The sequence below is a fragment of the Dermacentor variabilis genome, chromosome 2 (genome assembly GCF_050947875.1).
Source record: "Dermacentor variabilis isolate Ectoservices chromosome 2, ASM5094787v1, whole genome shotgun sequence".
In the NCBI taxonomy this organism is placed as follows: domain Eukaryota; kingdom Metazoa; phylum Arthropoda; class Arachnida; order Ixodida; family Ixodidae; genus Dermacentor; species Dermacentor variabilis.
In genome coordinates this window covers 152310453-152334981 of record NC_134569.1, presented here as the reverse complement: position 1 = coordinate 152334981, position 24529 = coordinate 152310453, and the positions used below count along the sequence as shown (strand labels likewise).

Here is a 24529-nt window from a genome sequence, read left to right as displayed (position 1 = left end):
CAGCTTCACTTGGCTGGCTCGTGGCCTTCATGGCAGCCCCGGTGCCAATGCAATCTCGGAAACCATGCCCATCTGCCAACATGCACAATGCGCCACAGGGAGATAAAGAAATGAATGCAATAATTTTTCACACCGCCATGCAGGCTTGCGCGTGATACCCCAGAGTGCGCCGGAGACATTAGAGAGGCCCAGACCATCTGCATCTGCATGCGTGGCATGCAGTACAAGTGAATGCACTAATCTTTTGCACTGTCGAGGATAGCCGCGCAGCGTGGCTCGCACAGCCAAACATGCACAAGAGAGAGAGAGAGAGGTCAGAGGAGAAGTGCGATAGTGAGCGACTGCTTGTGTACAGCTGTGCACAGCGGTGAGAAAAATTAGTGTCATTGATCAATCGCATATTCGCTGCTGGGAAGCAGAAGTTTTGATCCGACGCGGCGAGCAAGAGCCGAACCCCACGGAAAGCGATGCATTCGGTGTGATATGGTTCAGTATTCTTTCTCTTTCGAAGACGAATATAGTTTGTTGGTGGGAGGATTTCACTTTACTAAAAACAGTTTTTAAATGTATGGATCTCTATGGGAATTTCAAGAGGAACTTCATCCACTTCGTTATATTCATTATTTTGTTATAGAGAGGTTCGAGTGTATAAGCATATCTGTGAAAGGTACAGCCTGAAATGTATCCAAATCAATCTGTCAACACATCCGTGTGATCAAAAACAAAAGTAAAATAAGAATTCTATGCCAGAAAAATAGGTGCTTATTTCTGTTCTATTTAACATAACCTGCAAGTACTTGATGACCACAAAATACACACATACATATATATCACCAGTAACATCCCCAGTGCTTAAAGCAACCACAAATTGTTAAGAGCACAAAACGTTTCAATCAGAGTGATTGTTTCTTACTTTAAAAGTAATTTTTGTCACCAACGTCAGGCACTAAGAAGGAGGAGATTTTCAAGCTGCCTGAAGTTTGGAAATTTCGCAGCTCACAGGAGGTTTGACATGACATATACTCTTTAAATATAATGTGACAGCGTTTAGACAGCTCTCTGATTCTGCAGGTTATGCTTGTTGCGAAGAAGTTCATCATGCAAAGTGATAACATGGGCAAAAGAAGAGGTGAGGCATGCAGACAGGACACAAGAGCAGAGAAGTGGACAACATGAACGCGTTCGTGCTGTCCACTTCTCTACTCTTGTGTCCTGTCTGCACGCCTCACCTCTTTTTTTGCATAATGAGTCCTTACCAACTAGCTCAACTTTGTTGTTCTAATGATAACATGGGCCCCTTTATAAGTACTAGTGCTAATGAAGTGATGCTGAGGTCGAACAAGCCAGCAAATATGATTGATTGATAGATTGATTTGTGAGGTTCAATATCCCAAAGTACCATTGGTGCTAGTGAGGTGTTGTGGTGGAGGGCTACAGATTAATTTGACCACCTGTGGTTATTTAAAGGGCTCCTAAATTTCATTTCCATCAAGATACAACTTCTGTGACTGGGGATTGAAACTGCAACCCTTTGCTCATCAGCTGAACATCCTAGCCACTGAGCTGCCATGATGGCCGCCATAGATATGCATACAAATGAAGCCATTTAATCTGGGTTACACACATCAACAGAAAATCAGAATGGCGAAAAATGTAAGACAAGGAGGGTGCGTTAATGCAAAATCCATGCTTGGGATGCAACCTCACCTCAATCTGGGTTTGCCAAAAGTTTAGGTCCTGCTGATTTTCCAAGCCTGAGCTGACGGTCAGTATTTCTGGTAACGACTTCAGCCTTTTGCTTTGTAGCTGAAAAACACACAGATCATTACCATTATCATTGCCAACAGCCTATTTGAAGTACACAGCATGATAAAGGCCTCACTCAGAGATCACCCATCGACCCTGCTCTGCACCAATTAAACCAATCCTATCCTTTCGAATTCCCTATCTCACCACTCCGATCTACTCCTCTGCTGCTTCTGACTGTATTTCCCTTTCCATTGCCCCAACCTTGTTACTATAGCAAACCTGTCTATTATATGTTACCTGTTAACTAGGGGTGTGCGAATATTCAAGATTTCAAATACAAATTTGATAACTCTTGCTATTCAATTTTTATTTAGTTAGACAATTCACTATTCGAGCTTGTCGAGTATTCATTACTGTTCAAATACAGTAAGGCGTAAGAGTTGCTGCAGTACAAGAGGAAAGACCTTTGCAAGTGCAGTCTCTTGCAAATGATTCTGCTCAAGAGAACTGCAGTTGTTGGGCGGACACACCAGTTTCTGTTCAAACAAATGGAAGAAGTCACTTCTGCACAACAGTTTACACTCAATACTAAATAAGCATGCTCGTTTTAGGCAGTCCACAAGTAAGTTGTCTTGCTTCAGAGAAAGCAATTTGTTTTTGGCCAATCTTACCATGTTTGAATTTTCTTAAATGATGTGCAGTGCTGTAGCATTACATACTCAGATCCTTCATTAAACAGAACCCTCTACCACGTCCATGTGGTGACATACTGTTGCCTTGTTTCATTGCAGTCATTGTCCTGGTGTGCCAGCTATGATCACCTCTCAGTTTTTACTCATTTACAAACTTCTCCGTTGATCTGACATCCAGTTGTTCAAGGCATTAAATGCATAAAATAATGTAATTAAGCCTTTTTTGCTGAACAGACTCCATACACAACACATATATTTCATTTTCTTTACAAACTGGAAATATTCAGCATGTGATACAATATTTCAAGATTAGACGATGAGCAAAACGCGAACAAGGTGAATGCAGGAGCCAACGTTTCGACAAGTGGACTTGTCTTCTTCAAGGCAACGTATGCTTTCCTCGCCACAGTATATATAGGTGGGGTTCTTCTAAAGGGGAGAGGGTGTGAGGCGGGAGGATGCGGAAACGAGGAAAAATGTGTTAGCGTGTCGAATTGAGAGTAAAGGAACGCTGTGTACAAGGTCAAAGCCAGGGCACCCCCCCCCCCCCCCCCTATCCCAGTCTGTCAACGCACGCGCGTTAGCCGGCGTGTCCAGAGCGTGTGACACGCCGGCTGACAAAAAAATAAATAATAAAAACAAAGGAAAGGAAAGGAAAGGAAGAAAAAAAGAAAGGGGGGGGATACGCCAAGAAATCAAACTAAGTGTTGTTGCCTATAGCTTGAAGTTTAACATAGCGAATAGATTCTAAAGCTCCCTCTGAAACGTTTATGCCTATTGGTTGCAATGTCTTGAACTTATGGATAAGGTATGATTCTCTGTATTTTCTTTCTCATTCAGAACGGAAATCTGACTGTAAGATGTCGAGTTTAAGTTCATCAAAGTTATGACCTGGTTGGTTGAAATGCTCGGCGACAGCTTTGGGAAGCTTTTTAGCTGTGTCCGCGCGATGTCTGTTTAATCTGACGTTCATTGATTGTCCTGTTTCACCGATATATTGTTTCTTACAGAAGGAACAGTCAAGCATATAAATCACATCCGAACTTGTACAAGTGAAGCTAGATTTGACTTCATGTGTATAACTATTTGTGGTGCTCTTAATTTTAATGTCACTTTGAAGGTGCCTGCAGGTTTTGCACCTAAGACGACAACATGCTTTTATTACGGGGAAATGCTGTTGGCTGACTTTTGCGTGCACTAACATGTCTTTAAAGTTCTTGTTTTGGCGATAGGTAACCCTGGGTACATCCGGGAATGCTTTTTGCAGACGCTCGTTACTCAATAATATTGGGTGGCATTTTCTTAGGATGTTGTTTATGTTTGGGAGTGCATTAGAATATTTTGTTATAAAGGCCGGCGGTCTGTCAGGTTATAATGTGGGCTGCCTCTTCGCCAATTCCGACTGTCTCTCCAATCTTGACGTGGCATCATAAGCTCTATCGAGAGCAACTTGGGGATAGTTCCTTTCTGCTAGCGTTGATTTAAGGTCATTTAGGTGGTGGATATAATCGTGGTCTTCGCTGCAGATTCTTCTTATACGTTTCGCTTGTCCGACAAAAATTCCTTGCTTGCAATGTCGCGGGTGATGACTGTTGTAGTCTAAATATTGCTGGCTATCTGTGGGCTTCCGGTAAAGTGTCGTTCTCAGTTTTCTGTTTGCTATGTAGACCGTCATGTCCAGGAAGTTGATCTGACTAGGAGAGTTGTGAGCAGTAAATTTAATACTCGGATGAAAGCGATTGAAATGGCTAATTAAGTTGGTTAAGGTGTTTCTGCCGTGTTCCCATATTATAAATATGTCGTCAATGTAACAAAAGATAGGTGTGGGGTTTTAAAGGGTAGGGTTTCAACAGGTCTGCTTCAAGCTATCCGATGAAGATGTTCGCATATGTGGGAGCGAATGGCGTACCCATGCTAGTGCCGAAAATTTGCAGGTAGTGTATAGAATCGAATTCGAAATAGTTGAGCGTGAGAACTAACCTAAGGAGCGGTAAGTAAACTTCAGGAGCGTGCGCTTGGGGATTGATTGCGAGGGATCTAGAAACGGCTTCAATTCCTTCCCTCATGGGAATGTTGGTGTAAAGGGCAGAAACATCCAAAGTTACTAGAATAGCACGGTCGGAAAGGATTTGGTTGGCGCTGATGCCGTCGATAATGCAAAGGAAGTGCGGCGTGTCTTGAACGAAAGATGGGAGGGTGGTGGGTATGCGTGACAGGTGGTGATTTAAGAATTTAGATAGTGACTCAGTAGGTGTGTTGTTATTAGACACAATAGGCCGACCTGGGATCTCTGCTGTAAATATTTCTCCGACCGGAACTTTATGTATTTTAGGAGGAAGATAAAAGCGGCCTACTGTTTTGTTCTTGGGCATCATGAAGCGATATTCAGATTGCGTGATTAGTTCCCTGGACAGGAGCTCCACTATTGTGCTTATCACAATATTGCTGTAATCTGAAGTTGGGTTAGAGTTGAGTTTTCTGTAATGGGTGTGGTTGCTCAGTTGTTTAGAGGCCTCATTCTTGTACTTTTCTATAGGCCAGATTACGATACTGCCGCCTTTGTCTGCTGGTTTTATTACAATATCATTCCTTTTCGCAAGTTCTTTAAGGATTTGGTGTTGAGCGGGGGTCAAATTTTTTCGTTTCCGGCAATGCCGCGTTGACTCTAGAATTTCCTTTGATATCAGTTTTAAGTATAAATCGAGGTCTGGGCACTGTTCGGTTTCCGGTGTCCACGTGCTAGGTGGTCTAAGAGAGTCTCCATCTTCTTTTCCTACATCTGGTCTATCGAAAAAGAACTCCTTGATGCACATGCGTTGTGAAAACTGTTATGTCTTTGTGGAGTTCGTATTCGTTTACTGCATTGTTCGTCGGACAAAACATTAGACCACGCTTCAGGAGATCAACTTATTCGGGGCTTAGACTCTGGGATATGTCTACTACATTGCTGCAGTGCTCTGGATGCTCGCCTGTAGGACTGTCGGTGGAGCTAAGTGCTGCAGGGGTTACATTAGTTTCTTTGGGTGGATCTGCAGTTCTAATATCTTTGCGCTGGTACTTATCTAGTAATTTTTCCTCCTTAGTTTGGACGAATTGTTTAAGTTCTCTTCTTTCCGGTTCAGCTAATTTTATGCTGTCGAGTTGATCAGTGATTATCATAAGTTGTTCTTTGCAGTGTTCTTTGAGAATGTCAATAAGGGAGAGCGATGCATTTTCTAGGACAGCATTCCACTTTAATAATAGCCTGGAGGGTAAAGAATCGAGGGTGCATCTAACCTTAATTCTGAGACCTCTTGGGATTTTCCTCTGTTTAAAGCAGGTAGTGTATGTTTTTAGGTGAAATCTGTAATTTGTTTGTTTGGCGACGAGTTTGCGGGATTGGAGGAAAGGGCGAGATTTGTTGTTGCGTCTGCTATCCCTAGTGCGTGGTACTCATTTCTGTGTGGTTCGGGCAGACCTCCGGGGCGAAAAATCTTCAGGTGGTGTCTTTTTACGCTTAATTTACGCCACAGTATATATAGGTCCACCTATATATACTGTGGCGAGGAAAGCATACGTCGCCTTGAAGAAGACAAGTCCACTTGTCGAAACGTTGGCTCCTGCATTCACCTTATTCATGTTTTTCTAATCGTCTTGAATTTCCATCTACCGCATTCCCCGTCTTTTCTCAATATTTCAAGATTAGTTTTTTCTTTTCAAATATTCTTTTAAGATTCACGCGAAAAATTGTGCTATTCGAACACATATTCTGCTCCTTATTAGCTATCTTTTATATGCCTAACATAGCCTGCCCAGCTCTACTTTTATTGTGACAGTAATTAAATGCACATTCGAGGAACATTTGTGCGTTGCCAATGCTCTGCAACCACCGGAATGGCCCCAGTGTAATACCACGTGCACAGCCTGCACGGCCCAGCTTTCCGAGTCTGCTCTGCCTGCGTGCCCGAGCACATATGCTGCGCACCACTTGCTGGAGGTCACGTGATATGCTGCGGTTGCCAGGGCAAGTGTGTGTGAGGGTGAGCTGAGAAGGCTGGTGGATTGATGCACTCTGTTTTCCCACACGTTGGACGTCATGCAATCCGCCGAGGTGAAGGAAGTGGCAGCATGGAATGTTCACTCTGGGACAACCAATTGTACACACTGCCAGTGCGTCATTATGGCAGCGTTGTGACGGCGAGCATTCACTGTCATCGAGCAAGTCTTTGGGCACGTGAAACAATATGCATTTAGTTAGTAAGAAAATGTTTGCTGCAATCTATACTGTACTTAAGACTGCAAGCCTTACTTTGTGTAATATAGTGTAATATATTACCTTCTGCACAAAGAGGCGATATTGCATCTATCACAACAGGTCTGCTGAATGTTACCCACCCCCTTTTTCCTTTTCTTGTTTTGGCAAATGTATAAAGTTCAAAGCGAGTAGCAATAAACTCATGCAGTTGGCAGTCAGCGCAATGTGTGTGTCATTCTTGTATGTTGGCTTCGTTTGAGCACTGGTTTTTCAGACTTTCAACTATGCCACACCAACCAGCCCAAGTTTCTACTCTACTATATAGTGTAATACAGTAGAACCTCATTGATACGTTCTCATTACGTACATTTTCCCGGCACCAACGTTTGCAAACGAGAACACAAGAATTACCCAATAGAGTTACGCTTGTTTTTCCCCGGTTCATACGTTCCCAGAACAAACAATTTTTCAACATCAAACTTTAGTACGTCGCTAAAGTGCGATCGTATAATGTTTTCCGGCCGCTAGATCCCATGTAAACAAGAAAATACGCGAGGCGCAGGCGATCAATAACAGTATATAGCTGACCGCCACGGCAGCTTTACCGCAATACTCACCCACCTGTGTCACATGAAAACAATGGTGGCACACACAGTTTCTTATTTCGGTACCAGGAAATCCCCAGCCAGGTCGTTGCACGTCACATTCACAGCTATCGCCACCAAACATATTGCGATAAGCATATTCACCTATCTTTTATGACGCGTGGTGCGTAGTGCATAGTGACATCAGTAGTGTACTGCATGCTTTCAGTAGGCAATAATCCAAATGCGCCGTTGTTTCTTGCTACAGGCAGCACGATGTGGGCATCACATTTCGCTTTGATGGCATCCGGCGTTGCCCACGAGCTCGATTTCATTTCGGTTTCCCGTCGCCCTCTTAAGACACCAAACAACAGGACAGCATAACGCGTCTCCGGCCGCAGGAGCGAGACAAGCTCGACATGCATGAGCATCTCGTGCCGCAATGATCCGCACGACGCTTCGCGTTACGTAGATGTCAACAATAGTTGAGTCTGTCAGATTTTTTTACTCACATCAGATCGTACGTTTTCCCGGTCAGTATGTTTTTTCTCGCAGTTTTTTCCAAAATGTATGAACGAAGTTCTACTCTACTTTTGTATTACTGTCAACACTTTGCCTTTATAGTGAAAGTACTACTTTTTTTTTCACTTAACTTCACGTAAAAGGAAAAGGTGGAGCTGGGCAGTCTGGTGCTTTTAGGTAGTGAGCCTTTTGTGCTGTAGCTAAAGAAGACAAAGATCCACAAATGTAAGCGGGACTATCCATTGAACAGAATTAGCTGTGTGAATGTTCACAGCAAAAGGTGGTCACACTGTATTTGGCAGCAACACGAGAAGAGCATGGGTACATGGGCTAGAAATAAGCTGCAGCTTTACATATTAACCCCTGATATGCTAAAGTAAGCATCACCTCTAAAAAAAATGCATTCATTTGCCCAGAGATGCTAGAGATCCTAGAATTCTTAAAGGGGAATGGCCATACAGTTACTAACAGCTTTCCTCCAACAGGTTCCATCAGAAACATGGGCAGAATAGGAAATGGGTGCTGTACCGTGGGCTGGTATTTCTCACACCTGTCGCACCAGGCTGGCATGGTGCTTTCGAGGCAAAGGCTTCGCTTGAGTATCTCAGTGAAAGGATAATGAGGTGTCACCCGTTCAGGAACTGTGAAGGGCAGTCAGCGGGATGAGTGTCATGCACCAAGACGTCAGAATTATAGGGCTGGCATGAGCCTAACTGAAATAACTTTTCTTGTTCTTCTAAGTGTGGAACACTTGCAATTTTGCACATGCCTACTTTTAGCAAGAGTTCATCAAGTAAAAAAAGAAAGAAAGAAAAAACATTTTCCCACTGAATTTCTGAATGTTAAGGTACAATGTTTCTTAATGAACATACCCTTCACCGAATGCACAGAATAGACACAATCAAGACCAAATGCTGCATTATTATGATTTTATCTCACTTTAAAGCTCATGAAAAAGGCTCTATGGCAATTTCAACTGCGAGATAATTGTCCTAGAGTAAGCGTTCTGTTACTTTTTAATAAGAGTAAAATAGATATTAGCATGGCAAGAGGTTACGCAATGTAAAAAGTAACATTTGCCAACAGCTTTTTTAGGATAAAAAAATATAAAAGGTGGTGATGCCACAGACACAAAATAGTAGAATTGCTAAGAGCAAATAGTACGACAATGAACAAACACATATAACAAAAACATAGATTTACATATGGTATACTAAATAGTATTAGCTACATGTCTGGCAGCTTTTGTTTAAATTATTTCTCAAAGAAAAATTGAAAGTAGAGTGAAAAAGGTTATTCTAGCTGTCGATAACAAACACTGCACAATAGGCCTGGGACTTTAAACGCAACAATATGTTATACAGTGCTACAGTTATAAAAACTTGCAAGTTGTCTAGTATGTACAACATTGTCAACAGCCGTGACTGCTGACATACCTCACCTGCAGAAAACAGTGATGTGGTTGTGGAGTTTTAAATTACCTCATCCTGCAATGGAACCCGCGTCTCCAAATACAGCAACTTAGACAGTTCATTCAATTAAATTCAATTTTACTAACATTCATTGAAGCTACAAAGAATACTCAAAATCTTGTTTGGACCCGCAGCCAACAAGGCTATTGTTGAGTCAAACAACATAAACATTCAAAATGACGGCATATAGCAACCCATATCAGTATATTCCACTCAACTCCTAAATGTTTCCATAACTAGACACCAACACTAAATGTTTAACAATGTTTTCAAACACCAAATCCTTAAAAAAAATTAAACCAAAAGCTGTTCAAAGGCTGCAAAAAGCTGTGTGAGGCTTTGGTGTTGTTGGGTATATAATTCCAGATAGCAGTGCCAGAAAATTCTGGAAGACAGAAAACAGGAAGACAAACAGACTTAAAACAATGCCACACAGGTCAGCTACAATGCATTCAGCAGAAGGGTGAAATAAAAGGCAGAAATAAGGAGTTAGTAATGGCGGTCAGTGAGGAGCTCATTTTCATTATACCTAAAAATGAGTTGGCGAACGCCTGTGCGAGCTTGACTTAGTGGATCCAGGGCATGGCATCTGAAGCTTTATCAAACCTCGAGCTTACACACCATAATTTTTGAAGATGGTAAATAAACCTGTTCAATCACTAGATAATGCTGCTGTGTAGCAATAAGCTTACAATTTAAAGGCCACCTGTCATTTTCTTGAACTTCTTGATATCTCTACTACTTGAAGCGTGCGTTGTGCCAGTCCAAAAAGCGTGATGGCTATTTGCCTGATTGCTTTAGACATCACAAAGCTGCGCCTCCGGCAAGAGCAAAAATATTCTCTTCATTGCCATAGTGTTTGGTGCTGTACTTTGCCAACTAACTATTATGAAAACCCATCATCTCAAAAAGCAAAATGAAGGGCTTCAGTCGTGCATTTCTGGTCTTTAGCAGCAATTGTCCGCTTCAGTTAGGCTTCCTTCCCAAGAGTGGACAACTCTGGACCTGTCCTTGCATGAAGTTTGCCTAACCCTACCTACATCTGAGAACTTTCTGCGGCAGCACAGCCAAAGCTATGAGCATGTGCTTGCACGTGTGAAGCATCTGCTTTTTTTGTTACTATGCCAAGTAGTTCCAACATTTTGCTGGCAGTTTACTGGACCAGGAAAACCAGAAAGCCAAAACTAGGAACAGCAAGTAACAGAAATCCTTTTCCTAAGCAAGATTTTTATATGTTATGAAATAAATCTTGGAACGAAAAAAAATTGAAGTAATGATTGGTGTGAATTGTCTTGTGCTATGTAGCTTCCAGCTACTTGCATTCGTGGACTACATAAACATTCACAGCAAAGAAAAAAAAAAGTGCTTCAGCTTTACAGCTTTGGTTGGAATGCTACAGAAAGTTGTCGCTGGGTATACTTTGTCTTGCTCTAAAGAGTGCCCTTTTACACTTGCAAATTTTGTGCCAGCAGAGCAGAATCCTCTCTGTACTAGCCCAGGCTACTTTAGCTCCCAATATTGGTAGTTATTCATTAGTATGAAGTTTAACACCAGCTTCCCTGGGCTGTTTTTTCATGCTAAGCAACGCTAATTCTATGTTTTGATAAAAATGCACAAGACAAATTGAAGAGATCTTGACATCGATAAGGTGGTGGTGCCAACTGGTGGCAGAGAGGAACACTTATGCGCTACTGCAAAGCCTCTGCAAAAGGATGTTTAGGGTTTGGCTGAACATTGTATCGGTTGCTCTCTCTGGTTCTACATCAGCAAAGCCCCACGATAAAAAAAAAAATAGAATGGAAGAAAAACAAAAGTAGACTGACTTGTGCATCCCTGCTATGTACCAGCCAAGCAGAGTTCTTTACTCTGCTTCACTACTTCCTCTACTCCCTCTAAGCACTCTACTTCCTTTTTACCAGGAAGCAGAGTGCTTTCCTGGCAAAGAGGCATTTCCGTCTATGGAGCTACAATTGCATAATAATGCAATTTTCATGAATGACTGAAATTGCTGCACTTAAGTGGCAATATGTTAAAAAAAGATCCAATGGCTTTAATCACTGTCTTTGATGACAGAGGCACGACTTTGTTCTCCTCCTCATGGAACCAACTTCCCTATTCCAGAATGTTTCAGGGAACAACAGAATGTACTTGCTCTACTTGGGAACCAAAATGGAGTGGGGGAAAACATAATATAAGAAGCTGCATGCCTTGTATCAGTTCACAAATAAAACAAAGGCAAGAGGATGACGATGCAAGCAATTTCTTTGCACCGTGTTCATTGTTTATTCTTTAATTCAGCTTCCTTCCTATGTGTTGCTTCGACAGTAAAACGACATTTGTTTTTGTTTTTTTCTCTCCTTTAGCTCACAGGTAGGACGGATTGGATGCAACTTCAAGATTGGAGCAAACGACAACATTTACAAGCTGTTTAAAAGAAAGCACACAGACTCTTGCCTGACTGAAGCTGCAACAAACATTTATTTCCAAAAAATGATAAATAAACAACTTTCGTAGCCAATGAGGTCCGGGCATGTTCACATGCTGGATCAGGCAGAACCGATGGAAGAGGGAAGTGTTGTGACAGGCAAGACACAACAGAACAAGGCAGCATAAAGCATGTAGGGCAGGAAAGCATAACTAAGGAAAATAAATGAAGGGAGCATTCAAGGCAGCCAAGAGAAATGACAAGGCAGCAAGAAAAAGGATACATGCGTGGAGAGCAGCAGTGAGCTAAAAGAAATGCAGAGAACAGAGAGGCATTCAGATTAAAACCAAGCCACTGCAAAATGCAAGAAAAGAAAGCTAGACAGACGTGCTTTCATAACAGAGAATGCAGGATAAGTTGGCGGAATTGCATGCTCTACGAAAAAGAAAAAGCAAGAAAAAGGTGAGGACACCAACGGAACAAGGCACACAATACTTCAGTTTCATTGTGTGTGTCTTCCTGCAGTTGCCTCCACCTTTTTCGTGCCGTTTCTCTCAAAGAAGGTACATGTGGGCAGCCTACCGGGTGGCAGAGGGTCGGGGTAGACGAGAGAGCAGAGCAGTGTAGTTGACTCTTTCTCCCTGATGTTGCCGCACCGGCACTGGTTCGAGTTGAGCAGCGTCCAACCAAACAGCTTGCTCACCTGGCTGTCCATCTCGCTAGTTTTCCTGCCACGAGAGAAAAGCACTGGCTCATGGTGTGATCGGCCCCAGACATGAACAGCGAAGACATGCAGTCACGGGCCCTGCTAACCAGCGGTCAAGAAAGGCACCAATCTTTACATAAGCAGCACCTGCCCCCTTCCACACCCACTACAGTCAAACCTTATTATAATGAATAGCGCAGAAATGTCAATACACCTAGTTCAACATAGCCAACATCCAGTATGTGAAATTAAACCAGAATGTTATTTACGATCAGCATGACATTGGTGCACATGTTACAGCTTTCCCCTCTTTATTGTTTTCTGCCGTGCCATAAACTACGCCATGCGCAACCAGCTGCACTTATGGAGTGTCAAGCATGGCCTTCAAGATTAGGGGCATGCAGACGTTGCCTCCAATTTTCAGTGCTCCTGAGGGTCCTGCCTAGTCTCAGAGGCCATGCACGAAAGTTGACCACAGCGTCAAGTGTTCACACCGCCATGCTGAGAGTGGTGCTCTTGGCATGTCAAACGTGATAATTTTGGGCGTGCTTGCAAGAGTGAGTCGATTGTGCATGCTGCACCATTGCCAACAGGGCAGTGTGCTTGAAGCTAGCATGTTCTGACACTGAAGCGTTTGGTATATCCATAACACAATTCTGTGGGTTCGTTATAAAGAATCTCAATTTAATGCATGTGAATATTGTAAAATTTCAGCAAAAGTTTGGTATAAACATATATTCTGCACATCAGTTTGCATAAAGTTTACAACTTTGTAACTCAGCAATGACAAACGATATCACAATTATGTAAATTGCATGCAATAGTGCATCTAAAGTAAACAAAATTGATAACTGTCAAATAGACTGCTCATATGTCAGTAGGATTTTGCAATACCCTTGTAAACAATGTAACAAATTCACGTTAAATATAACTTGATATATCAAATTTGTCCACTTTGGATGCCCAACGAATGCAGTTTAGGGAACTTTGATACAGTTAAAACTCGACCTAACGAAACACGATATTACGAAGTTCTCAATTCAACAAAGAAATTTTCATCCCCTGCAGGTACTCATAGGATTCAATGTTGTCATCAACCCAAATTAACAAAACCAATTTGGCTGAACTCGATTTAACAAAGCTTTTTCCTGAAATAAATGAGCAAAAAAATTGTGAGTTCTTCCTAATTTTGACACAGACGGGTTTTTCTTCGAGCGTGCACTCTAAAGCTATTGTGTTCAAGCATCTAGGCACCATGGTCCTTGCCCTAGCTTTATTTTGACGAGGCTGCAAGCTGCACCCATGCATGGAACAGCAGACTCAACATCGCCTCGGTAGGGGCGGCAGTGGTTGCTTTCGTTATTTCATGGTTTATGTAACAGATAGCTGGATTAGCAGCAAAAACAAAGCCGCAGTAGCTTTTGCGTGTCGCTACGTGACAATATTACATTTTGAACAACTGAAAAATTCCCTTCTCAATTTTACGAACTACCCGACTTAATTAAATAATTTGAGCGTGGTCATCACTTCGTTAAATCGAGTTTCAACTGTATCTGTTCTTGGTGCAGAGCTACAAATTTGTGAAGTTCGTGCTTCTATTTTTTTCAGCTTATCAGTTTTTGAAAATTTCTTTTAAGAAGTTCGGGCTTTAGATGAAAATTTCACTTCCAGCATTCACTAGAATTTAGCTTATTCTATCAAAGGCAACAATTTCATAAGATCGACCCAGTGGTTATCTTAAAAAAGTGTTTCTCCATTTTACATGTACTTGAATAAGGGGCATCGGAGTTGGGCCCTAACTAAAGCTTGCTCATAATGAGGTTCAATCATATGCTATAGGCCAGTGTTACCGATCATTTTACAAGGATGTCTGTAAAACATCCACGTAAAATCTGTCGAATCTGCTATACATTCCTTAGGAGGTCCCCCTACAGCCTTGAGCTTTGGGACCTCCTTCTGTATATCTTGCTACTGTGCTTTTATTTTCGTGAGTGAATAAATAAATTCTTCTTCTTCTACAATAATAACTTTAAAAAAATTGAAATAATAAAGTAAAATAATGATGATAAGTTTCGATAATATAATAAGTTATAATGAATCATATACAATAAATCTCACGACACTGAGAACACAGTAAACATGCATCCTAGCGACAATGCAAATGCAGAAAAACCAGATATAAGATCTCTGTTTATGTCCCATAAAAGTGCTTGTTGACAACCTTTTTAAACAAAAATGCTGCGTACTGTAAAACACAAAATGTTTTGTAACAGTTGTAACTGAGCAAAGCTCACACAAACGTGTCTTGTTATTGAGAGACATGCCTACTAATTGTATGTGGTATCATGAACAAGCAGCTCATCTCTTCTATCTTGTTTCCTTGATTCTCTAGGCTGCGTGCTCTAGTGCCTCTGGTGCTATGCTAAGCTTCAGCGCAAGCTGTGCATAGCAGCTCTATGCATGGCTGCTAAGCCTCTCAGACGGGGCCATCCTCCCAAGCACTTCCCTATTACTGAAAGACTGGGGCCTGTGCAGTACACTCCACTATTGAAGAAAACATCTAGTTGGTCCATAATAAAGCCAATATGACTGAAACACTTTTAGTTTATCGATCGAAAGAGAATGGTAGGTAGGATACATTAGGCTGATGCATACACATTAAAAAAAAATTGTCTGCATGCTTGATGCCATAATTTAGCTGTAATTGGAAGTCGAAGGCTAACAGTGTGCTCCCTTTAACAGTGGACTGTACTGCATACTATTTTGTGCTTTCACATTTATGAACATGTGTGGCATAATTACTGGCTGCCCTTCAATCCAAATCATGTGTGCGCTCTAGATGACATGATGCACATGTGACCTCTGTCCCTTGCCCCAGCTTTCACAGAAGGCCCACTTATTAAGGCTGATGTGGACTCCCCATAAAACCATAAAAGTCAGGAAAATGTAAAAGGAAAGAAAGCATGCCTTACTCTGTTTTCTGTATGTCGTCGTCTTGAAATTCTGGTGTTTCCTGAAGCACAAAGTACAAGAATTGTTTAAAAAAAAACCCCATAATGTAAGGGTGTGCGAATACTGAATAGTAGATTTCAAATCGAATATCAAATTGAATCAAGGAAAAATTCTGAATATCGAATATCAGAAAGTTTTTCACAAAATCTAATGCTTAAAATTTTGGGCAAGAAAATATGGCGCTGCACATGCTTGGGAGTCTCTTAGCATTGCATAACAAGAATGCTGAAAGCTATCAGTAACTTGGGTACATAGAAATCAATATATGCACAGTGCGGTCTACTCTTACTAAAGGGAACACCAAATTAATATACCAGTACTGATTACAGCTCAATTCTAGTATTTGAAGGTCTGGAAAATATTTATTTTTTATCAACAGAATTTCTGTCGACTAGAATCAAGGGTTTCTTTTTCCACTGAAACTAATTAATTAGTGATGTTCCATTGTACTGAATATCAATGAGGCTCTCAGTTTAACAGTGCACCTGCGTTTTGGAGGAATTATTTTATTTATTGCAAAAGAAAGGTTTTCTTTCCAGTTTTTCTCCAAAGTACAGAAGGGGTACTTCAGAAGGGGTACAGAAGGGGTACAGAAAGGGTACCATAACCCAACTTTACGGCAGTTGGGTTATGGTAAGGCCGATTTGCACGACAGGCGAAAGGACCGCGTATCGTGCGGCTCGATCACCGCTCTGTGCATAGCCAGCGCTGGTGTTAAAGAGCAGGCACTGTCCACGCAGTTTCATTGTCAGGTTTGGCATGATTTGCCACCTGTCAAAGAACCTGAAATGTGGAGGGTCGTGCTGAGTTCGCACGACACTTGCTACCTACCCCCCCCCCCCCCTCCACTCAGATCTGTTTCATCCTCCTCCTCGTTCACTCGCCATCTCTTGTGTTCGTTTGCGAGACGGTTTGTCCACTTTCTGAGTGTCTGATGCCCAGATGCATGCACATGCTGACACACACACACTGAAACACACACACCCACGCATGCACTCACACACACACACAATTCTTTAAGCTTTAAAACATGCAAAAATGAACGACTCATGGCACCAGTCCTCTCAAGCAAGCAGAAAGTTACTAACAGCTTCAGGTGGAACTAGTAGGCGTCAGGTTTTTTCTGTATGTAGTGCATAATTTAGGCCTTAAGTGTTGTGATAAATGTGTTCATCTGGAAGTGAATTCAAGACCACGTAAGGACATGTGGCAGAGAAGGGCTACGTAGAGGAGCCTGCAGTAAAAAACATGCGGGAATGAAATCATATCTTTTGGGCAGGCATTTTCTTTGTCATCCAGAAACAACATTAAATCTCTGATTATTGCCTGCTGTGTGCACCCAGAAGAAACTTCATTCAAGAAAAAAGTGCTGATTGCTTTGCAGACATGAAGCCCCCCCCCCCCCCCCCCCCTTCCGCTCCCTCACCACTCACCATTTATTTTGTGCAGCACTAGGAAGTAAAAAGCCACTGTAGATAGCAAAACAAAGCCAAAGGCATCCGGCACCAGATGCAAACGCTACAGTAAACTTAACCTGCGTTTCGCTTGTGGTTTGTAGTCATCATGAGCACCGGAAGCCCAAACAGCCTTATCACAGCCTGTATTTCTGGAGACATATTAAGATTGAGTGAATCTATGATTGAATATTATGCTATTTAATAATCACTACGGCTTGAATTTCATTCAAAATATTCAAAACAAACAAATGTACATATAAATTTGTGTGTATACACTGCACACCCAATTCCAACAACCCGGAAGGAAGAAAAAATCCATGCTTATAAGGTGTGGAAAAAACTGCATACAACGCACAAATATTCGTAAAAATGATCTCCATTCATGGATGCACGTCATGATTGTCCACATCATATCTTCGGCCAGCTACTCTGTTCCCCACCGCTTCGGTGACACTAATGGTGGATAAATTTGCCCAAAACGTAGTTTTATGGTTACATCTTAAGGTGAAACCATACCTCAAGATGAGATTTGTGTTGCCATGAAGCGACACCTCAAGTCAAAATTTGCATTAACCTCCACCCCAATTTTGCTGTTAAATTTTAAAAAGCATTTTGTCTGTGCGCTTGCAGAACGAAATGTGTTAAGCTAGCACACAGATGGAAAGCATCAAGCTGAATTTGCATAACACGGCATAAACTGCTGGCCTAATGTAGTCAAAGTCACACTTCACAGCATTGCGACGGCACACAATAGGCAAACTGCGAACACTCCTGTGGTCTCAACCACCCCAAGATGTTAAGTAGACTGAAGTACAACATTTATCAAGAGCCTGTAAACAAACTTTCTGTGCCTGGAATTGTAAGAAATGTTAGACTTGCATTTTTGCATGAAAATATCTCAATAATGTCACTTTGAAAATAAACTTGACTTTCAAGATGAACTTGTTTCCTTTTTTGCAAGCAAGGAACCAACTTTTATTAGATTTGTCAACATCTGGCTCTTATGTCAATGTTTTACACAAATGCCGCAACTATTCAAACTATTAACTTCAAAATTATTTGACACTACTAATTACTATTGCCTTTGACTTCATTTCAAACCAAGAAATTGATATTTGTACAAGCCTAGAAATATACATTCAAACTAGCTTAAAGAATGCAGAATTTAATGTAGGGGCACTGTATTCAAATTTTTTATTGGTAATAAACAATATATAAAACTGTATTCAGTGTCCCTCTAAGAAACATCTATATGTCAAAAAAAAACTGCTTTGTTTTTCTATAGTAATGCGACTTTCTCAAGCACTGTGCTTACACTTTATTTTCTCCTACATTTCGTCAAGCTTAGATTGCACTTCTCTGCACATTTTTGGTAGTTATCTCAAGTGGTCGGAAATTAAACTGGAATTATTTCGGCTACTTGCCTATCAGAGAAGTTTTGGTCAAAGTGCTACTTTGACAAGCACTTTTCTTTCGGACATGCACAAGCTTTGATAAGAGTGTAGAAGTTATAAGGAAGGCGAAATAAGGAGCCGGACGATTTGCATTCATTTGTTTGTGACATTAGCTCTCTCATATTTAAGGTGCAAGGTACTAAACAAGTTCTTGCTTCGTATGTTCTAACTATCAAGCAGCTGTTCCCACTTCATGATGAAATCAGACTGTCAAGTGAGACATCACAAAATATAGGCAGCACACAACACAGGAACTGCCAGTCAAGGAAACAATATAACAGCCTTTGCTTACCGAGTGTATCTGTTGAAGCACAAATCGCGTCCAGCTCTGCACGAGTCGTGGGAAGTTAACCTTCTTGCGAGCATCATCCGAATCGGAAAGTAAGAGGCCTAAGGCAGACGCTTCCGGGATAGTCCGAAACGCACGAAGAAAATTGCTCGCCTGTGTAAATAAGCAAAGGTGACACTACTTTTCAGTGACAGGGTTTGCATCAGTTCTCGTGAAAAAAAATTTAAAATATAAGTAAACAATTGAGTACTTTAATGTTTTAAGAACTTTTCAAGATCCTGAAAATGTCTTTTCACAGGTTAAAGTAGCATTACTTTTGATAGAAAACAAAACAGTGCTTGCAGTCATGGGCCAACATTTTAGTTAGTATAAATAAAAAGGATTTGCAAATGAATAACAATATTGCCAGCCAAATTGAACTGGCTTGATCTTTTTCCGGTTCCGCTAACCTTGTGGCCAAATGTCTGAACAGTATCTACTAAGCTAAAGCAGAAACTGTACGAATTAAGTGCTTCATAAAATTTGAAGGTTTTCAAGACCTTGAAAATGGCACTCAAATGCTAAAGGCACTACCAGGACTGCTGCAAACTATGCAGAGAAGTTAGGAAGCATAAAGACCATTGTGATCCAACCAAAAAGTTACAATGGGGGAATAAAAGTGACCTAAGTTTGTGGCTGTTTGATGCAGGAACGGAAGTTGCATCAAGGAATGATCATTTCCTCTGATATACTTTCACTGTCAGACGACACGGCAGTCAACCGGTACACCAGCTTGTTGGAGTGAATGGCATTCATTGATGCAGGTTATGCTTCTGTTGCCCCCATATTGACATGTTGTTGTGAGTGATGTGATGGTAAGAAACCCGGCACTACCAAAAGTGTGAGTTAAGGATCTAATCGTTTATTGGACAAACTTTTATTTTACTTATTTATTATACTACAAATCGTCCAAAGGCATTGCTGTAGAGGGGATGTAACAGAAAAAAATATAAATAATGGTTGAAAGGTGAAGACAACAAGAAACGCATCAAGAGCAAAGACACCAAGAGCCTAGTTTATAGAAGTCAAGGTAACTGCTACATGCTATCACAAATATGCTGTCTTAGCACATACACAAAATCTTTGTCATTTGTCAGCAACACATCCTGAGGCAGTTTGTTCCATACTTAAATGCTGTGGGGAAAGAAAGATAACTGAAATACCTTTGTTCGACAATAAATTTCTCATATTTTTCTGTTATGATCATGTCTTTCTGATACGCAAATAGGTGGTTTTAGCAAAATGCGGCGGTTGATAATTGAATTGTTCCGATCAATTTGATTTAATAGTGAACAGCTGGATACAGTACGGTGGATATCAAGAGCATCCCAATTGAGCAGGTTTTTTAGGGTGGTAACGTTAGAGTTAATCTGATACAAGCTAGTTACGAACCACGCTGCATTTATTTTGGATAGCTTCTAACTTATTAGCAAGAGTTACAGACTCAGAGTCCCATACTACAGAAGCATGTTCCAAGGTAGGGTGAACATTAGAAAAATATAAAACCTCTTTAACTTTATTAAATGCTTTCCTGAAGTTTCTTCTAAGAAAGGTTATGAAAACTGCAAACTTTTATGGTTACGTAGGTTATATGGCTGTTTCCAAGTCAGGTTCAATTAAAATATAACTCCTAGGTATTTCGCTTCCTCAGTTATTGCTATTTGTTGAGCATTTAAATAGTAATAGCTTCCTACAGTTTTGTGCTTTCTAGAAAACTGGACATAACACTTAGAGATATTTAAAGTCATATGCCATTTACGGCACCACAAAGCTATTTGGTCAAAATCTGCCTGTAAGGTAGTGGTGTCTATGTGATTATTAATGTCCCTATAAATCACACAGACATTGGCATATAATCTAATCTTGGATGTAATGTCTAAGCCTATATCATTAACATATATCAAAAACAAAAGTTGTTTCAGCACGGACCCTTGTGGGACACCTCATGATACTAAGACTCAGTCTGAATCTGATCCGTTAATTACTACTTTTTGGTGTCAGCTTGTCAGATAACTTAAGAATGCATTGTGGCGGGCCAAGGTAGGATAATTTGAAAAGGAGTAAAGAATGTGGAACTGCATCAAAAGCCTTTTAAAAATTGCCCAGAAAGACAAGCAAGATTCAACACCCAATGACGGCAGCTAGCAAAATCATCAGCTGTTGAATCTGATCGCATTGCTCAAGCTGGTTCGATATTTACACGTGCGTCGCCATACATTCTAAACCAAATGCTATAGTACTCACACTGGCTTGAGAAGGCACAACATCATTTGTGACATGTGTGCAATCTGATCAGACATGCCTCGTTTGCTGTGAGGTTGGTCACAACATTGGAGAAATTACTGTTACAGTAGGTGCATCTTGCTCCGAACGATAACAGCGATAATGTGATAAAAACAGACACCAGAAAGAATTAAAACGACATGTGCTGATATCAATGCTCTCGACAGTGATGAGAAGTGAAAGTACTGTATCTACTCGCATAATGATCACACTTTCCTGTAAAAAAAATTGCCGCAAATTCAGGGGGGCAATCATTATGCGGGTTAAATTTCCCGCAAAAAGAAATTATTTCTTTCATCCCGCATTTGCTGCAGGATGACAACAGGTCAACAAGCAGGCGGCTGCTGCTGTAACAGTGCGAGACACCAAAACAAAAATGGCAGCCGGCAGAGCAAGCCGAATGCACTGAACGTGATTTTTTTTTTTTTTCGTGAGTACATTATGCGCATTGAAACAGTTTGTTTTGTATCAGTAATGAAGAATATCGTTAATATAGGCAAGTCTGTGGCAATAACATAGCCATGTCCACTTTGAGAGGACAGAAACAGCGATGGGTGTGCTTAGCTGCCAGTGACATAGAAACACATGGCGGATATGCTGCGGAAACTGCTGCATTTGTCTTCACTACTATCCTAATTCGGCACATTTCCGCTAAGGGTGGGCGAATATCTTAGTTGAGTTACAAGCATCGGCGGATGAATAGGGTACACTTATAACGTATCAGTGTAAACGTGGCTACTATCGTTGCCACTCACGATTTATTGCAAGCCCACAAGTGTAGACGAGAAGAACAGAAAGGCGCATTTTTTATGTTGTTGTTGACCACAACCATTATAAAGCCTACAAATAATAAAGCCAAGGCAACTTTGGCTGCAGCCTCTTTTTTTTTTGTGTGGAAGTGTGGAAAGTGATGAAAGGAATAAAATGGGGCATCTGCTTAAGAATGTTTGGTGCGTGCAGACCACTTGGTATGTCTTGAAGAGTTGTTCACGTAGCATTTGACAGCATTCGACAGATGGTAAGCGTGATCATCATTAGCTAGACTTAGCACACGACATGTTGCTGCGGCAAGTTCAGCGTGAGATCATTACACAGGAAAGAAAAAAAATTGAATTTTGACAACAAAATTCACGGGTGTGATCATTACGCGAGTGCGATCAGTATGCAAGTAAATATGGTAATACACATGGCAAGTGTGCAAGTCAAGACTGTCTTTCGTAACATATACTTCTTCCGCTTTAGTCGAACGGCGGAACCGAGAAATGACATGACTGAGATCACCTGTTTCAGAATGTGGCCTCTGTATCTGAGCACACAGTGCCATCTTTGGAGTGGAAATTCTTTACCAGAGAGGCAAGCTCACCTATCATGTTGCTTAGTTCTGATTGAAAGTGACCTAATCAACATGACATGGAAGGAATGGTAGGAAAGACATAAATTTTAAATTCCAGGAGCATAGCAGGCCAATTCAGCTTAAACGAATATATTTGTCGTCAGTGTCTTTTTAATGTAACAATGCAAAGCACATCACATGATCAAATGTGGCTGACCTGGCATGGTATGCCCTGGGCAGTGTCCAACATGTGGAAGAGGAAGCCCAGCTCACACGCGAGGCAGAACTCTCGCTGGCAGCTGTGGTTCATGATGGCACAACGCAGGGGCTCCGTAAAGTACAGAACCTGTCATCAAGCACACCAAAAAACCATCTATGCTCCTCCTGCAACACTTGAGAAACCACATGGGAGTGGAAACAATTGCTCACAATTACCATCCCCACAAGAACCATGGACAGGAATAGGCCCACCTTTTTAAGGAAACTTCTTACCAGGCTAGCTGCTGCTTAGAAATATATGCACTGTAGTTGTAAAGATACATAGATATACAGTAGAACCTTGTTAACTCGAACTACATGGTGACCTGAAATTTCTTCGAATAAAACAGAGTTTGAACTAAGGAAAGCCCGCTTTAGGTATAGTGCCCAATCAATTGTGCAGTACCGCATGCAATACCATCACTGGGCTCGCATTAAAAAAGTGTTTATTTTTCCCCATCAGCTCATGACAACATGTATCGGAGGAAGCCTAGATTTCATATAAAGTACAAGTGCGATAAGACTGAGCCTTGCGATTTGCTGTGGGTGAGTGCATGGTAACGTGATCAAGTGCACACTGGAGGCTCCTTCTTGCTTCTTCTAAACCAAATGGGAAAGGAGGGCCCGTTTACCACTCTGCCTGCTTGGGCTCGATCTTGTCTTCCCTCATCATAATTATGGCAAGCGACATTACAGTAGCTAGCGATGTATCGAATCTCTGTCTTTAGCTCGGGTTTGTTCAAAAAGCAGTCCATGCATGGGAGTGAGAGATCTTGTCCGAAATAATAATTGCGCGGTTTTTGGAGCTTGAATTCGCAACAGTTTTTCTCTATTCAAATACATGATTTTTGCTATGCTTGAGGGTGGGTAACATGAACAACACAAGGATAAAGACCCATCGCAGCGGAAGTATGTCTTAAAGGATGTCAAGTTATTGACTGATTGACTGATCAATCATTTATTGATTCTAACGTCCCAATACAATGCCTGGGCTATGAGAGATGCCACAGTAGAGAATTATAGATGACCAGAGTTCTTTACAATGCACTTAAATCTAAGCACTTGGGCCCTTCTGCATTACACCCCCATTGGAATGTGGCCAGGAACAGTATTCATGACCTCACGCTCAGCACCAGAGCTGCGGAGCTGCTGCGGTATGTGCTTTCAATAAAGACACAAGTGCAGCACTGCCCACCTTAGAAAACAAAAACACAAGTGGGACACTGAAGAGAGTCGTGCACATCTCATTGGTTCAGGCACTGCAGTAAATGGCTCTTTTGCAGAAATAGACACAACTGTAGGGGCGCAAGAAAGGGCATCACCTGAATCATGTTGTTGCAGTACGCATTGGGCAGATTTGTCTCAAGGCCTGCAAAGCAGGTGCGGTTGTAGAGGTTAAAATCAAAGTCCTCAATGCCCATTTTGGAGTACTTCACGTCAATCTTCTTATACCACTGAGGAATCATGTCAGTTTCCTCGCCTGCAGAACATTTATTGAAAACATGTAGTATAAGTGAAATAGCCATTAATGCTTCGCAACATGCCAACTTCACCATAGAGAAAACATCTTATAAAGGTAGAAATGTGGATTTAGCTGCACATAGTCTCAGACAGAAGCCTCCATTACATTTGAACTGCTAATAGTACCAAGATGAACATAAGCCACAACACAAGAAATGCAACTAGTATCAAATGTTTTTACTTTTATGAATGAAAGTTTCCCTACTTGTGTTGTGGTGTGTGTGCCATTTGTGTTTGTGCATGCATTAACGGCACAGATCAAAAATGTAATACTCTTAAATAGCTATACTGGTCACTTTACTGGCATGTAAAAGGAGTGTGGGAAGCACCAATATTACTTGCAGTGAAGTTTCTTGCTTCACAAGCTCATCTTAACACATCAATATAAATGAAGATCAAATTAACAACCTTAAAGGAATCCCCCCCGAACTGTGACACTAAAGCAAAAGCACACAGATTCACAACCATTTATAATGTGTACTTAAAAACTGTAATGAAA

At 41.3% G+C, this 24529-nt stretch overlaps 1 protein-coding gene across 3 annotated transcripts in view; it reads right to left on the bottom strand.

Annotated features, from left to right (window-relative positions):
- Positions 1-24529, bottom strand: part of PAN2 (PAN2-PAN3 deadenylation complex catalytic subunit PAN2) — an 87052-nt gene that overhangs the window by 37501 nt on the left and 25022 nt on the right. For all 3 annotated transcript variants that reach the window (XM_075682285.1, XM_075682286.1, XM_075682287.1), the window contains 7 exons: positions 23832-23989; positions 22469-22597; positions 18600-18749; positions 15357-15397; positions 12261-12406; positions 8310-8422; positions 1708-1806 (listed from right to left, as the gene is read on the bottom strand). In XM_075682285.1, the coding sequence (XP_075538400.1) occupies positions 1708-1806; positions 8310-8422; positions 12261-12406; positions 15357-15397; positions 18600-18749; positions 22469-22597; positions 23832-23989 (836 nt within the window). The remainder of the gene's footprint in view (positions 1-1707; positions 1807-8309; positions 8423-12260; positions 12407-15356; positions 15398-18599; positions 18750-22468; positions 22598-23831; positions 23990-24529) is intronic.